At 40.2% G+C, this 16,681-nt stretch overlaps 1 protein-coding gene across 1 annotated transcript in view; it reads left to right on the forward strand.

The window, feature by feature from the left end:
- Positions 1-16,681, forward strand: part of DCAF13 (DDB1 and CUL4 associated factor 13) — a 161,749-nt gene that overhangs the window by 63,918 nt on the left and 81,150 nt on the right. The window contains 2 exon segments of the mRNA XM_030217586.1: positions 5,855-6,019; positions 13,336-13,471. Coding sequence (XP_030073446.1) covers positions 5,855-6,019; positions 13,336-13,471 — 301 coding nt within the window.

Consider the following 16,681-nt stretch of genomic DNA (forward strand, 5'->3'; position numbering starts at 1 on the left):
TGAAAACATATTTCTTTAGCTCATCCTTTCATGAAAACAATCAGCATTAAAATGAATATAACTAGTGATTTCTGCCAAATCATACCTTCCTACAACATTATTTTGGTTCCAGATCATTTGAAGCCTGATCAATCAACCTAACCCCATCAATAGTAAATCTTCTTGATCATTTTATTTTAAGAAGTACCCTATCCCAAAAATTAATTCATCTTTCTTCATATAATATAAATTCATACTAACGGTCTGAAATGTGTTTATCAATAATATTTGTTATGCAAGCCATATTGAACTGGAGTATTTTCTCTGTCTAATGTGGGATATGAATGTCATAAATAAAGCAGTTCCTAATCCACAACAAAACATTGCCACCTATCCCATGGTATTTTAATTTTCTCAGGATTTTTCCTGAGGTACTTTGTCAAGTGCTTTCTGAAAAGCTAGATACACTACATCAACCGGCTCACCTTTATCCACATGTTTATTCAAAACTTCAAAGAAATGAAGCAAATTGGTGAGGCAAGACTTCACTTAGCTGAATCCATGTTCATTCTGTCCCAGTAAACCATGTTTGTCTATGTGTTCAGTGATTGTATTTTTTGTAATAGTTTCCACCATTTTGCCTAGCACTGATATCATCTTAACGGTCTGTAACTTCCTGGATTACTCCTGGAACCATTTTAAAAAATTGGCCTTACATTGGCCACCCTCAAATCTTCAGGTGCTATGGACGATTTTGATGACAGGTTACAGATCACTAACAGCAGGTCAGCAATTTAATATTGGAGTTCTTTCAATACCCTAGAGTTTATGCTATCCAGTCCAGGTGATTTACTACTCTTTAATTTGTCGATTTGGCTCAGGACATCTTCCAGATTCACCAAGATTTCTTTCAGTTCCTCAACATTGTCACCCTTGAAAAAACATTTCTGATACAGATAGATCTCTTAAATCTTCTTCTGTAAAGACCGAAGCAAAGAATTCATTCAGTCTCTCTGCTATGGCCTTGTCCCTGAGTGCCCCTTTTGTTCCTTCATGATTTAACAATCCCACAGATTCCCTCACAGGCTTTCTGCTTCTGATGTATCTGAAAAAGTTGTTACTGTGAGGTTTTGCCTCTGCAGGTGTATAGAAGTCAACTTAATTTGAGAAATGGTAGGTAAGCAAAACAGATTTTTTGTTCTGAATATAAAGTGTGACTTAGACATTGTCTTTTAGACAACAGGCCAAATACTATGGCTCAACCATGATACAAAACTGAAAAATAATATATAAGTACATAAGTATTGCCATACTGGGACAGACCAAAGGTCCATCAAGCCCAGCATCCTGTTTCCATCAGTGGCCAATCCAGGTCACAAATACCTGGCAAGATCTCAAAAAAGTACAAAACATTTTATACTGCTTATCCCAGAAATAGTGGATTTCCCCCAAGTTCAATTTGATAATGGTCTATGGACACTTCCTTTAGGAAGCCGTCCAAACCTTTTTAAAACTCTCCTAAGCTAACCTCCTTTACAACATTCTCTGGCAACGAATTCGAGTTTAATTACACGTTCAGTGAAGAAACATTTTCTCCAATTCGTTTAAAATTTACTACTTTGTAGCTTCATCGCATGCCCCGTAGTCCTAGTATTTTTGGAAAGCGTAAACAGACGCTTCACGTCTACCCATTCAAGTCTACTCATTATTTTATAGACCTCTATCATATCTCCCCTCAGTTGCCTTTTCTCCAAGCTGGAGAGCCCTAGCCGTTTTAGCCTTTCCTCATAAGGAAGTCGTCCCATCCCCTTTATCATTTTCGTCGCCCTTTTCTGCACCTCTTCTAATTGATTCATTAGAAGAATTAATCTGATGCATTGTTTTTGTCATTCAAAATACTGATGACCTAATGCTTCATGGTGCCATTACAGAGCAAAGCAAACTGAACCTTTTTCTTCTCTGTATCCATCCTCTGGTTGATACATAACCCACGGGTTCTGAATTGGTCTGATAGGATTAAAGGAAAGAAAATTATCAGGTAAAATTTACTTTCTCTTTCATGGTGAAGCTTGTATTTTTCACTAGAGAGAGTGTCTTTTTGAACCCTTCCCATGGAGCCATTGACATTTCATGAAAGGGAAATGGGACTTGATATACTGCCTTTCTGTGGTATTTTGCAGCTACATTCAAAGCAGTTTACATATGTACAGGTACTTATTTTCTACCTGGGGCAATGGAGGGTTAAGTGAAGAACATGCAGTCTTTTTTGTGGCTGCAAAAACTTTGTAAGTATGTGGCTTGAATGCTATCACTTGCTGTGTGGATTTTCAGTTAAAAATATGTACTAATGGCTAGGAATGCTAATGTATTTGAGGAGAAAAAAAAAAAGTTAATTTCCTGCAGATAATGGATGTTTCTTGTAAAAAAAATGTAACCTAATAGAATATTCCAGGAAGTGATAGTGAATGGGTCTGGAGAGACCATGGACTAGAAGCAGTGACTGATGTCTAATTTAGAGGGAGCCTTAGTAGTTATAATAAAATAATTAAAATTATACAAAGCACATGGGATAGGGGTTGGGGCTTTTGAGTAAGGTGTTTAAAAGCGTTGGTTAAAATATGAAAATAGTGTCAAATTGCCACTGCAGGCTTTGTTTTGGGTATGAGCTAGCATTGACCTTGGGGCAGGTGCCTAAACATTTCTGCCCTGGTGATTATAACTGTGTAATTATATACTCCTGTATTTTTGGTGATTGATTCAATAAAGTTATTTAAAAATATAGGAAGACGATAACCACAGCGTTCTACCTACCTGTCTTGGTGACTTTACCTCAACTTAGAGCCATGGAGAAGAGGAAGGGGTCATATCCATGTGGTAGCAGGACCCCCTAACTACCACTGTGTCATTTAAATAGATACGTTCACTGTAACCTGGCCACATCAGTCTTTGGATAGGTGGTTGTAGGGAATTAAGCCACTTATGGGAGAGATGGTGTCCCCACCCCCCTAGTCCTCAATAGCATGTTTGTCTCCTGAGGAGTTCTGACAGCCGCTGCCCTCATTTCATTCACTGAGAGGTGGCAGAATGGATGGTGGAATGCAAATTTGAGCTGTTCCTGAAGATCCATCATTGTGGAGTGCTATCTTGACACCACCTCCTCTTTTGGTGGGATTGTTGCTATCTTCAACGTCAGCATCTTCTGGTCAGTATGGAAAGTTGATGGTCCAGTTATTTTGAAAGACAATCTGTTACTGCGAAGGAAATTGGAAATGTTGGAAAATCAGTCTAAGTTTCAGAATCTATGCTTTATTAATTTTCTGAAGATTGTTGGATTGGCACCAAAAGAAGTTTTAGGAAAGTATTTGAGGAAGGTTTTGGGTTGGCAAATGGACTTAATGGGGGCTGCAAGGCTGCAGAACCTGTCCTGCTCAGACTTGAGTAAGGGTAAATATATTTGAGTCTGGGGGCTGACAGGGGCAGACAAAATGCACAGATGCATGAGGGTAAATAGATTACTGTAAGTACAGTATTGGGCATTATTGGGACATGGTAGATACTTCTTAATATCATTTTTTTTCCAGGCACGATGAACATTTTTATAATTTAAACTAGTAAACATGGGCACTGGTTCTTGGTGCTTAAGAGCGTTGCTTTCTCTGTTATGCCTCAGTGTCTCTCTTCTCTCCTAATATGTCATATTTTTACATATCTGAATATAGCTAATAATGTGCGATGACAGAAAAGAAAGTTGTTAAATATCTCCCAAATATATTCTTTTATGACAGTTGTATCTGTGTATTTGTCCACTATTTGCTCATCAGAGGCCACAAAGGATTTGGGTGACTTGAGCCTTCTATGAAAAGCTAGACACTATTGCACATAATGTAAATTTTTCAAAGCATTTTCCAAGTATAAAGCACGTTTTAGAAAGAAAATATCTCACAGAAAATTGCACATGGGTATACATGGATAAAAAAGTACACTGAACGATTGTACCTACTTTTAAACAGTGTGTGTGAAGGCAATCCCAGGGATGCCATTTGGGCCAAGCTGGAGTAAAGTCACAATGTATACATGTACATATTTACACGTAGGAAGCAGGTGCAAATCTGTTAAAAAAATATATTGTGGCTACTGGGGAGGGAGGAAGGGCTGTTTTATACAGGCACATAGGTATCTATCCAGCTTATAATCGAAAGTGATTGCCAGCCATTTCCTGACATAAATCGGGAGATGGCCGGCGATTTCTTAAAAGCGGCGAAATTGGTATAATCGAAAGCGGCATTTTTGACAGCATCGCCGCTTTCCCGTTGCTTCGCCGGCGAAAGTTCAAGGGGGCGTGTCGGTAGATTAGCGAAGGCGGGATATGGGCGGGCATGGGCGTGGCTACCAGATGGCCGGCTTTCGCTGATAATGGAAAAAAAAAGTGACGTTAAGCAGTATTTCGCCGGCTTTACTTGGTCCTTTTATTTTCACGACCAAGCCTCAAAAAGGTGCCTCAACTGACCAGATGACCACTGGAGGGAATGGGGTATGACCTCCCCATACTCCCCCAGTGGTCACCAATCCCCTTCCAAACTAAAAAAATGAAACTAAAAACCTTTTTTGCCAGCCTGTATGCCAGCCTGAAATGCCGTACCCACCTCCATGACAGCAGAATGTGTTGTATCCTCCGACAGCCTTTTCCTGGTTGCGATGTGGCTCTCGGGTGAGTGTGACACCTTTTCTGTTAGGTGCCCTGCAGAGTCACAGTAGCAATGCATTGTGGTGGGTGTAGGGCACTGGGCTCTACTCCCATGGTGTTTTTCCCCCCTGCTAACTGGGTCAGAGTGTGCCCTGTTTTGTTTCCTGTTGTAGTCCATACGGTAGTGGCCATTTTTGTAAGCCAGTTTTAGTTCCCTTTCCTGTGTTACCCACGTTAGAGAACGTAGTTCTTACCTTGAATGGTGCTGAAAGAGGGCATTGTACACCATTGTGCCAGCTCTGACCTACTGCTAATCTTAGTACCAGGGGACTCTTTGGCAGTGGGGCACAACCTCTGATCTGCAGTTAACTGTGAGTAAACGTGGTTATTTCAAGAAAGGACTTTTTCAGAGAGATTAGTCTTCAGGTGTGAACTGGTGTGCCAAAGTTATACAGCAGCAATAAGTCCTAGAGGCTGTATGCAGGTCCCTGGAGCAATTTTAGTGGGTGCAGTACATTTATGGGTAGTGGGTTTGGGGGGGGGGGGGGTTGGGGGACTGAGCTCCCAAAGTAAGGGAGCTATGCACGTGGGAGCTTTTCTGAAGTCCACCGCAGTGACCCCTAGGGAGCCCGGTTGGTGTCCTGGCATGTCAGGGGGGCCAGTGCACTAAAAATGCTGGCTCCTCCCACAGCCAAATGCCTTGAATTTGGCCGGGGTTTGAGATGGCCGACATAACTTTCCATTATTGCTAAAAAACGAAGCTGGCCATCTCAAACCCCAGCCAAATTCAAGGCATTTGGCTGGCCGGAACCGTATTATCGAAACAAAAGATGGCCGGCCATCTTTTTCGAAAATACGGGTTTGGCCAGCTGTTTGCGTTGCCGCCAAAATACATCGCCGGCCATGTATTTCGCCGGCGACGTTCGATTATTCCCCTCCACTTTACCTTAATAAAAAATTGATGCTTTTTGAAACGTTTTAGGCTCCCTGTTAAGAAATTATCCCCAGTAAGATAGTAGAACTTATTCCTTTAAACTAATTGTTGGAAATACTTTATTTGAATTTGGAAATAGTGGCTTGTACAATTTTTGCCATATGAGACTTGCTAGTTGTTTGTTAAATAATGCTGTAGTGTAATTTTCTTTACTAACAAAAGGTTAAAAATCTATGCCATTTTTTTTTCTTTTGTAGCTTGTATACCTTTGACATGCGTTTCCTTGACATGCCTGTAATGGTGCATATGGATCATGTATCTGCAGTCCTTGATGTGGATTACTCCCCCACTGGGAAGGAATTTGTGTCTGCTAGCTTTGATAAGTCTGTTCGCATCTTTCCTGCCGACAAGGGCCATAGCAGGTCAGTGCTTTAGCAATCATTTTTTATACTAAAGATGTCTAATGCTTGTTACCATATTTAATCAATATTGTACTGTCTGTTAAAAGAATGATAAATTGCCTTTCACACTGTAGAGTGTGTTTATTAACTTTGTTTCATAGTTGTAGAAATAAAAGTTTGTTGAAGAACTTTTCTTTCTTCAAACCAAGTATCACATGTTCGTTTCTAGTCAAAATATTTGTAGAACACGTAGTGATCATCTATCTTTTCTTTCTGAAATAATTAGCCAATTCTTTCATTCCTGTGCCTCTGAGAATCAGGAGAAAATATTATTTAAAAATTTTGGTTAGACTGATCTGGGACCTGAGTTGATGGACCTCATTTTGATTCTCAGGACAGGTCTGCTCTGCTCTGTGGGTTTGTTGGGGTTTTATGACGTAGCAGAGGCAGGGTTCATTTGCTGTTTGTGTTTTTCTGCAGTTTGTTCTCAGGAGGAGAATCTTTATAAGGAACCTGAGCATGTGGAACAATGCTAGGGAGGTAAAATTCTTTGACAAAATCAATGACTGCTTTATGGATTCAACAAAAGAAGGAAAAATTCTAGACCTAGTCCTTAGTGGAGCGCATGATCTGGTGCAGGAGGTAATGGTGCTGGGGCCGCTTAATAACAATGATCATAATAAGATCAGATTTGGTATTGGCTTTGGAGTAAGTATACACAGGAAATCCAGTACGTTAGCATTTAATTTTCAAAAAAGAGACTATGATAAAATGAGAAGAACGGTGAAAAAAACCTTAGAGGGGCAGCTGTGAAGGTCAAAAACTTACATCAAGCATGGATGCTGTTCAAAAATACCATCCTGGAAGCATAGGTCAAATATATCCGTATATTAAAAAAAGAGGAAGGAAGACCAAACGACAGCCGGCATGGTTAAAAAGTGAGGTGAAGGAAGCTATTAGAGCTAAAAGAAAATCCTTCAGAAAATGGAAGAAGGATCTGACTGAAAATAGTAAGAAACAGCATAAGGAATGGCAAGTTAAATGCGAAGCGCTGATATGGAAGACAAAGAGGGACATTGAAAAAAAGATTGCATTGGAGGCAAAAACACATAGTAAAATTTTTTTAAAGTATATTAAAAGCAAGAAACTAGCAGAAGAATCGGTTGGACCGCTAGATAACTGAGGGGTAAAAGGGACACTCATGGAAGACAAAGCCATAGCGAAGAGATTAAATGAATTCTTTGCTTCAGTCTTCACAGAGGAAGATTTGGGAGAGATACCGGTGCCAGAAATGGTATTCAAAGTTGACGAGTCGGAGATATTGAATAAAATCTCTATAAACCTAGAAGATGTAATGGGGCAATTTAACAAATTGAAGAGTAGCAAATCTCCTGAACAGGATAGTATTCATCCCAGAGTACTGATAGATTTGAAAAATGAACTTACAGAGCTATTGTTAGTAATATGTAATTTATCTTTAAAATCAAGCATAGTACCAGAAGATTTGAGGGTGGCCAGTGTAACACCTATTTTAAAAAAGATTCCAGAGGAGATCCGGGAAATTATAGACTGGTGAGCCTGACATCGGTGCAGGGCAAAATGGTAGAAACTATTATAAAGAACAAAATTACAGAGCATATTCAAAAGCATGGTTTAATGAGACAAAACCAATATGGATTTAGTGAAGGGAAATCTTGCCTCACTAATCTACTACATTTCTTTGAAGGGGTGAACAAACATGAATAAAAGTGAGAAGTCAATATTGTGTATCTGAATTTTCAAAAGGCATTTGATAAAATATCTCATGAAAGATTCAGAGGAAATTGGAAAGTCATGGGATACGAGGTAGTGTGCTATTGTGGATTAAAAACTGGTTAAAAGATAGAAAATAGAGAGTAGGGTTAAATGGTCAGTAATCTCAATGGAGAAGGGTAGATAGTGGGGTTCCTCAGGGGTCTGTGCTGGGAAATTATAACCAACCAGTCAATAACATCTCGCAAATTCAGTCATCATTCTATCATTCTATCAATGCAGAGAGGCACACTAGAGAGGCGTATTTTATTTATTTATTTATTTATTACATTTGTACCCCGCTCTTTCCCACATACAGCAGGTCCAGTGCGGCTTACATAGTAAAAGAAAGCATCTTACATGGTAAAGAATACAGTAAAGGAAATGTAGGGAGGAACAGTATTATAAATTGTGATGTTCATAACTACTTACATTATGAAAGGCATTACAAAGGACATGTGAAAAGAACGTAATGAACTAGAATAGGGAAGGTAGACAAGGATGATAGGTGAAAGGGAAGGAGAATGGTAGGGAAATGGTAAAGGGTGGAACTTTGGAAGGCTAAGTGCTTTGAAAATGAGCCCCATATAGGTTGCACACTCCAACAAATGTTGCCTCAACAATTTTTAAATGCTGTATAGTTCTTCTGTTTCTTGAGGAGAGGTGGCAATTTGTTCCATTCAACAGGACCTGCTATAAAAAAGGCCGCCCTCTTTCTAAGTTCAAGTCGAAACCCCCGAAAATCCAGTACTTCAAATATGCAAGAAATTCGAGCGAAGTTCTCTTGCCGGTTTATAACAGTGTAAACAATTAGTTAAATATTTTGATGACTCCTGATATAAGCTCTGATGGATCAAAGTCAACAATTTAAACCTAATCCTGTCTACCACTGATAACCACTTCAGTTCCCTATAATAAGAAGAAACATGATCATTCTTGCCCAACCTAAATTGCATACGAACAGTGAAAATTTGGACAATTTGTAAATTTGTAATGAATGGAAACAGACTGCCACTAGGATGCCACCTCTGTGGGACAGCACTTCACAAAACTAGAACACTGCATCAATGATCTTATTATAAGAATACTGAAAGGAAATTTTAAGACAATCCAGGAACGTAAGACCTTTGAAATCAAAATGATTAAATATTTTGACACCACCAGACTGGACTCAACAAGGATCTGGGTTTCCTAGTCCATTATAAACTATAAAATTGTACTTCTTTGTCACCCTCTTATCTACCATCCATCTCTCCCTGATTCTCACCCAACTCTCCCTGTTTCTCACCTATCCTACCCCTCCCTCTTCCTGTGAGACTGTTATTGGAATGCTTTTTTGTTTCACTTATATTTTCTGATATTTGTCAATATTTGCTTATTTCTGATCTGAAGAAAAGGGGTTACCTTTGAAAACTAATCAAAAGATGTATTAAGTTAGTCCAATAAAAAAAGATATCAACTTGTTTTCTTTTCTATGTTTTGATTTGTTTCTGTTTAATACCTTTAAAAGTGGACTAGCACGGCTAGCACACCACTTTATTCAAAGATGTAGAAACTATATAACCAGAGTGCGTAACATTAAGGGTAAGGATAATGGGATTTGATATACCACCTTTCTATGGTACAGTCAAAGTTGTTTACATTTATTATATGCAGGTACTTTCTCTGTCCCTAGTGGGCTTACAATCTAAGTTTTTGTACCTGGGGCACAGAGGGTTAGGTGGCTTGCCCAGAGTCAGAAGGAGCTTCAGTGGGATTCAAACCCAGTTCTCCAGGTTCTCAGCCCACTGCATTAACCATTAGGCTAAATTTCAAAGCAACATCAGGAAATATTTCTTAACATAAAGGGTGGTAGATGCTTGGAATACTCTCCTAGTGAAAGTGCTGGGGACAAAAATGGTGATGGAATTCTAAAAGGCATGAAATAGACACAGAGGATCTCTATTTCCACTCAAAGCAAAACGTGAATAACTTTCACACTACTAGAGGGAATAACATGCATGGAGTGGCAGTTACAACCCTACTGACCTTATTGGGCAGACTGGAGGACCCATGCTGGTCATAATCTGCCATCCTTAACTCTGTTACTGTTCTGGTAAGGGTCAGAGATAATTTATAGAGTCAAAGGCATATGTTACAGTGGTTAACAATCATTAGAACTGCCTGATTCACTAGTGTGAAAATTAGTTGTAAATCTTTATTGAAGTGTTCTTAATGTGAGGATTTTAAGAAATAATTAATACTACTTAGAGTCTTGTTTAGTAAAAACAAAGTAATTGCTTTATACGAATGTTATTGATGTTTCATGGCATATATTGAATGGATCTGAATGGGATCCAAATGGTTGGCTGGTGCATATTGATTTAAATATAATATTTAGAAGTATTCACTCATAATTTAGAGGAAGAAAAATCCATGGTTTGCAGCTCATAAAAAGACAGTGCATTTTGAAGGTCATTTCAAATATTGCACATGCTTACAGCTAACTCTGCATTGTGTTTCTTCTGCCCTGAGGGCTCCTTTTACAAAGTGGCACATCACCTCTTTGCCGCATGCCAATCTGGCACTACCACCGAGCTACCACAGGAGCCCAGTGGTAGTGCCTGCCCCAATATGTGCCATTCCTGGCGCTGAAAAAATAGTTTTACTTTTTTAGTGCTGGGGTAATCGGGCAGCCCCACGTGCTGGATTAGTGTGGGAAGCCTTACCGCCTCCAAAATAGGAGGCAGTAAAGGCTCCCTCTGGAAATGGCTGTTTGGCAAGTGTTACACTTACTACACCATTTCCATTTTTAAAAAAAGGCCTTTTTTTACCTGCTGTGGTAAAAGGGGGCCTCAGTGCGCAGCAAATCCACGCACCGACGCTACTGCAGGCCCCCTTTTACCACAGCTGGGCCCTAAATATAGTATTGATGCTAGATCTTCTTCTCAAATTGTGCTTGAAAAAATTTATTTTTCTATCAACGTTTATATTTCACTGTTTTCTAATCAGTTTTGGGCGATTACGACATTAAAATACAACTTGCAAATACATATAAATGGTTTCAAAATCCAGTATATACATACAACAGTTCTATCAACTTTCTATCAATCTGTCAAGTTTCATGCGATGAAGCTACAATGTAGTAAATTTAAAATGAATCAGAGAAAATATTTCTTCACTCAGCATGTAATTAAACTCTGGAATTTGTTGCCAGAGAATGTGGTAAAGGCGGTTAGCTTAGCGGATTTTAAAAAGGTTTGGACAGCTTCCTAAAGAAAAATTCCATAGACCATTATTAAATGGACTTGGGGAGAATCCACTATTTCTGGGATTAGCAGTATAGAATGTTTTGTACTTTTTTGGGATCTTGCCAGGTATTTGTGACCTGGATTGGCCACTGTTGGAAACAGGATGCTGGGCTTGATGGACCTTTGGTCTTTCCCAGTATGGCAATATTTATGTACTAATACATCCCCCCCACCCCCCCATACACACACACAGTAACTTATTAACATAGTTTATGACAGAAAAGACCCACATGTTTCACCTAGTCTGTCCAGTAAGGCAGCCAGAACCACACCCAGATCTGCGTGGAGTTGGATAGAGAGACTAAAAATCCAAACTCTTCTTAAACTCTCTAATATTACGTGCAATCCATAAACCTCAAAACCAGAGGCTACATGTACGTGAACAAGGTCTATAAATAAATACGTATGGCATTTAGCACGGGTTAATGTCTGTTAGCATGCACAAGCTTTAAAAGAACCCCTTACTTGATCTGTGCTAGGCTTAACGGATCACGCCTATTAATAATAATAAAAATTAAAAACAGATTGAATACAGTGTCTGCCTAGTAACTTAGGGACCCTTGTACTAAGCTGCGTTAAAAAGGGCCCTGAGCTAGCGGCGGGGGCCTCTTTTGCTGCAAGCTGAGGCCCTTTTTACTGCAGCAGGTAAAAAGGCTGAAAAAAGACATGGCCATGCAGTAAGATTGCTCTTACTACTAAGTGGCCATGTGGGGGGAGCACTTACCGCCACTCATTGAGGTGTGGTAAGGGCTCCCGCGCTAACCTGGAGGTAATCGGGTAGTGTGCGGTACTGCCCGATTACCGCCGGGTAACACCCTGCGGAAATATTTTTTAAATATTTCTGCTAGCGCCGTAAATGCCCCACACTGGGGGTGGAACTACTGCTGGCGCCCATGTTGGGGTGCCGGCAGTAGCTCCAGATTGGCGGTAAACCCAACACCCGCATTGGGTTTACCGCTGCTTAGTAAAAAGGCCCCTTAAAGATGTATATTTATTAAATAGCCTTTTCAAGGGCTTACAGAAATTGATGATAAAAAATCAGCAAATATATTAATCTGTTGACAAAAATTAAATATGGAAAAGTTTCCTTTCAAGATTTTTTTTAGATGCACAGATATTAAGTTTTCATCACAAAATGTCTTTCCCTATTATCATGAATTTCTTGGGTTTTTGAGAGATATTCTTGTAGTTAATTCTTTGAAAGTCTAGTCAACTGTATGTAGAATTTGTTTTGAGTCCCAGTCCATCCATGGTGTTTCATATGCTACTTTTTCCTATTTATAGTTTAATTATAAGGATGTTAAGTAATGGGGAAGTTTAAGTGCTGTTTGAGAGTTAGAGCTGATCACTCTTTATTTAGATGAGTCACTCACTGACGTCTATATGGTTGTATGTGTAAAGTCATCTACTCAACAATATATTTTTTTCCTGTTGAATACATTATGTATACACAATGTTTTTGTGAAGAGAACTTTTTTTTTTTGTAAAGGTACCTATGATTTTCTGTAGAAGCCTTTGAAAAGGCATGTCGTCTGTGCATAGCCTCCATGGAGATTTCCAAGACAGCAGTGTGGATTTCCATTCACATGTTCACATCGATGTTTGCAAAAAGACTTCCATCCGGACAGTAGGTTTAGGTAATCTGTCTTGCAAGACCTATTTGAGATTTATAATTCGTATCCATCTCCTTGGGCCCATTACTTTTTTATTTACAGGTTACTAGGTTTAGGTAATCTGTCTTGCAAGACCTATTTGAGATTTATAATTCTTATCCATTTCCTTGGGCCCATTAATTTTTTATTTACAGGTTACCTTTAAAAGGATAAATGAAAATATTTTTAAAAATCTATTACTGACAAAAACATATTGTTTACCTACTACTACTACTATTTAGCATTTCTATAGCGCTACAAGGCGTACGCAGCGCAGCACAAACATAGAGCGGCATTAGTGTTCTGTAAACCTCCTCCTCCTTTTTTGTAAAGGTAACTTGTAGCTAAAGAATCCCATCTGAGAAGTCATTTAACCCTCCATTTGCCTCAGGGACAATTTAGGTAATAAGTCAAGCTGGACAAGGAAACAAGCTTACCTGCTTGTAAGTCACCTTGAGCTTAAATTTCAAAAAGTAAATAATTAAATCTCAAATACAAATCCATTGTGATGGCAGGTTTTTTTTTCCTCTCTCTCCATTTATAAAGATGTTTTCTTGCCTGGATCCAGAAGGAAAGTGCAATATTTGTTTATTTTTGTGTGCAGGGAAGTATATCATACTAAGCGAATGCAGCATGTCATCTCGGTCAAGTGGTCCTCTGATAACAGGTATATTCTCTGTGGGTCTGATGAGATGAACATCCGACTATGGAAGGCAAATGCTTCAGAAAAACTTGGTGTGGTAAGGAATCCTTGTATGTTTTTCTGGACTGAAATATTGCTGATTACAAATTATTCTTTATAGCTGCCTTTTTTTTTTGAGATGCTATAATACATTTTCTGTACTGAAAGGATTTGTTTTGCTTGGAAATATTAATTTGTTGTGGCTTTTTAAAAATAGAGCTAGGTTTGTGTTTTTTTATTTCTTAAACATTGACATCAATATTTCTCTACATTTATTGCATTTTCTTTTTAAGAAATTTCTTCTTTTTCACCTATTTTTTATTCAGGTAACTTCACTTAAAATTTATTTATTTATTTATTTAGTTAACACATTTATACCCCACCAAAATCCTAGACAGCTTACAAAATAGCCATACATAATCAAAATCATTACAAATTACAATGCAAATACCATACAACTCTTATAACTAAGCACAAACAACAATGTGTTTTAGTCCCACATCTTTCTTGTCTTTAGCTCTTGGATGTGGCTATTTCTCTATATAAGTACCAATCTACATACTTCTCCAAGGCCCCAATGCCCAAAGCTCTGGCACTATAGCAAACAGTACCTGCCCCATATTGCAGGAACAGCACAGAAAAATAGCCCTCCAATGTTCAAAGCTAATGGCGTTCAAATTATATTCGCACTGTGAGACCAAAAGTAAGGGGGGGGGGGGCTGTGCCTAGCACATGTGAACAAGAGTTTTGCGGTAAGCGCAGTTCTTGTGCACATGAACCAGGCAAACTCTGAAATGAAGCACACATCGGTTCCATTCGTCTATACTTTTAAATATAAGCTCTTCAAAAATTTTTCCCACTTGAAAGGCTTACATTTAAGAGCAGAAAATGGGCACCAATGTATGCTTTCATTTTTGGGTTTGCTCGGACTAGTGTATTTATTTTTTGGTACCAGCACTTAGAGGCTTTGCAAGGGTTTCCTTCTATTTCCAAAACAATTGAAAATTGGCTGATTTTTAAAGATAAAAATCACAAAATGTTTCCAGCAGTAGGAACAGGGTTTGTTTGTTTGTGCGCTGTTCTCAGAGTATTGGGAGGACATAACAAATGACCTCATTAACATCAGTCTGACTACATCTAAATAAAATTTGCAGCCATCTCTGGTGTTCACATTGTTTCCTTTGCTAAAGCTGGTTCTGAGCTTCGGCCCACGAGAGTGAAATTTTGCTTTTCTGTGTTTTCCAGTGTCAACTTGCATAGTTAAAAATTAAAAACACTCAGCACTAAATACAAGTACCTCAGCGGCGACTCTTTTCACATGAACTCACAGTCCATGCATGACTCACCTGCCTCCTCATTGGTCACAATAAAATCTAGTGCTTTTTGCATATGTAATAGCATTAATCTTTAATAATAATAATGCATAGCTTGATAACATCTTTTAAGAAGGATCCGCAACCATGCAGGCCATGTTTCACCTGGCATATGCCTAAGGCTTCATCAGAGTATAGTCCTCTTAACGTTTAGAGGCGGCAGGTAAATGTTAAGAGGACAGCACCTTGATGCAGCCTTAGTTGTATGCCAGGCGAAACATGGCCCTTGTGGTTAGCAGATCCTTCTTCTTATTATTATTAAAGATAAGTGATAAGATATATATGCAAAAAGCACTAGATTTTCTTGAGGCAGATGAGCCATGGACTATGAGTTCATCTGAAAAGAGTCGCCACTGAGGTCACTTATCAGTGCATGAGGTACTTGTATTTAGTGCTGGGCATTTTTACTGTTACTGTTAAAACCCACACTTATGAATCTGTGTTGACTAATTAAAGAGGTGACCATTCCAGCCTCTATAAATGTTAGTGTAAATATGTGTGTCATAATTTGTATTCCTTTTCATTGTTTGTGAAAGGGGAGTGGAGAAACTCTTTCTACAGTCCCTTATAAAAGTACTAGTAAGGCCCGTTTCTGAGGCCAATGAAACGAGCGCTAGCAAGGCGCTTTCATTCCCATCTCCCTCCCCTTGTTGCTGGACTTACCCTCCGTGCTTCAGGGTGGTCGTGGGCGCCCCACCCCACCCCGGCCGGCGACCCGCCCCGCGACGTAGAGAGTGGCTGGCTCCCTCGCTGCCTGTGACCTACAGCCTGCCTGGCTCACTCCCTCCATTCTTCCTCGCGTAGTAGATCGATGTATGCCCTGCCCTCGCGTCAAACATGATGACGTTGAGGGCGGAGCGATGCGATTGGTCAAGTGTCATAGCTCCGCCCTCGACGTCATCACGTTTGACGCAAGGGCGGGGCAAACAGTAATGGGGCTAAATTCCGTTCCATATCATCAAGCTGATCAATCCATAGACTGGTGGGTTGTGTCCATCTACCAGCAGGTGGAGATAGAGAGCAAACTTTTGCCTCCCTATATGTGGTCATGTGCTGCCGGAAACTCCTCAGTATGTTCTCTATCTCAGCAGGTGGTGGTCACACACAGCAGCAGCTCTGGCTAGGTCTCCAAGCCTAATTTTTAGGTTTTGTTGAGTGCCTGGGGTTGAGGGCTCTTTTGAGCAAGTGCAAACCTGGTGGTGCCAGGTCCCTCCTTTTCTCCCCCCTCCCGCTGGCTCCGTTAAAAAAAAAAAAAAAAAAAAAAAAAAATTTTAAACGTCCTTAAAGGCGTTTATTTCGACGTTTATTTAAACGTTCATTGCAGCTACTCACTGGGACACCAGTTCGTTACAGCTCGGAGCGGACAGCAGGTAATTTTTACCTTTTTATAGCGGGCAGGGGGTTCCCCGATTCTTCTCCTCGTGGCATATGGCGTCGGAGGGCGAGGGCGCAAAGGGTCGCTCCCCGGATCGCTTGAGCGCTTCTAGAGGGGATGCGGGGGTCTTACAGCCTGATTCGCCCTTGTTGGGTGACAGTCTCGTGACCGATGAATGTCCCGGTCCTTCCTCCGGCGTGGCGGTTTTTCCCGCCATAAACGCACATCCCCCGCTCCTCGCCTCCGCCATCTTGGCCGGCCACGCGGCTTGGACGGCTTCTTCGTGGGCCGCCCTTGAGGTTGGAGACATTAATGCCATGAACGCCCTTAATTTGGGCGACGGCACAAAAGCGGCTAAGGTTAAGCGCCGTTCTTCCCGCGCGGCTCCTTCGCGGAGTGTCGCGCCGGACGCCATTTTGGATGCGCAGCATGTTTCTCCCCCGCTCTTGCGAGCGCCGGTTGAGGGTGCATCTAGGGCTGTGGCCCAGGCTGCGGAAGTGCACAGTCTGGGGGGTTTCTC

Source organism: Microcaecilia unicolor, chromosome 1 (assembly GCF_901765095.1).
Source record: "Microcaecilia unicolor chromosome 1, aMicUni1.1, whole genome shotgun sequence".
Lineage (NCBI taxonomy): Eukaryota > Metazoa > Chordata > Amphibia > Gymnophiona > Siphonopidae > Microcaecilia > Microcaecilia unicolor.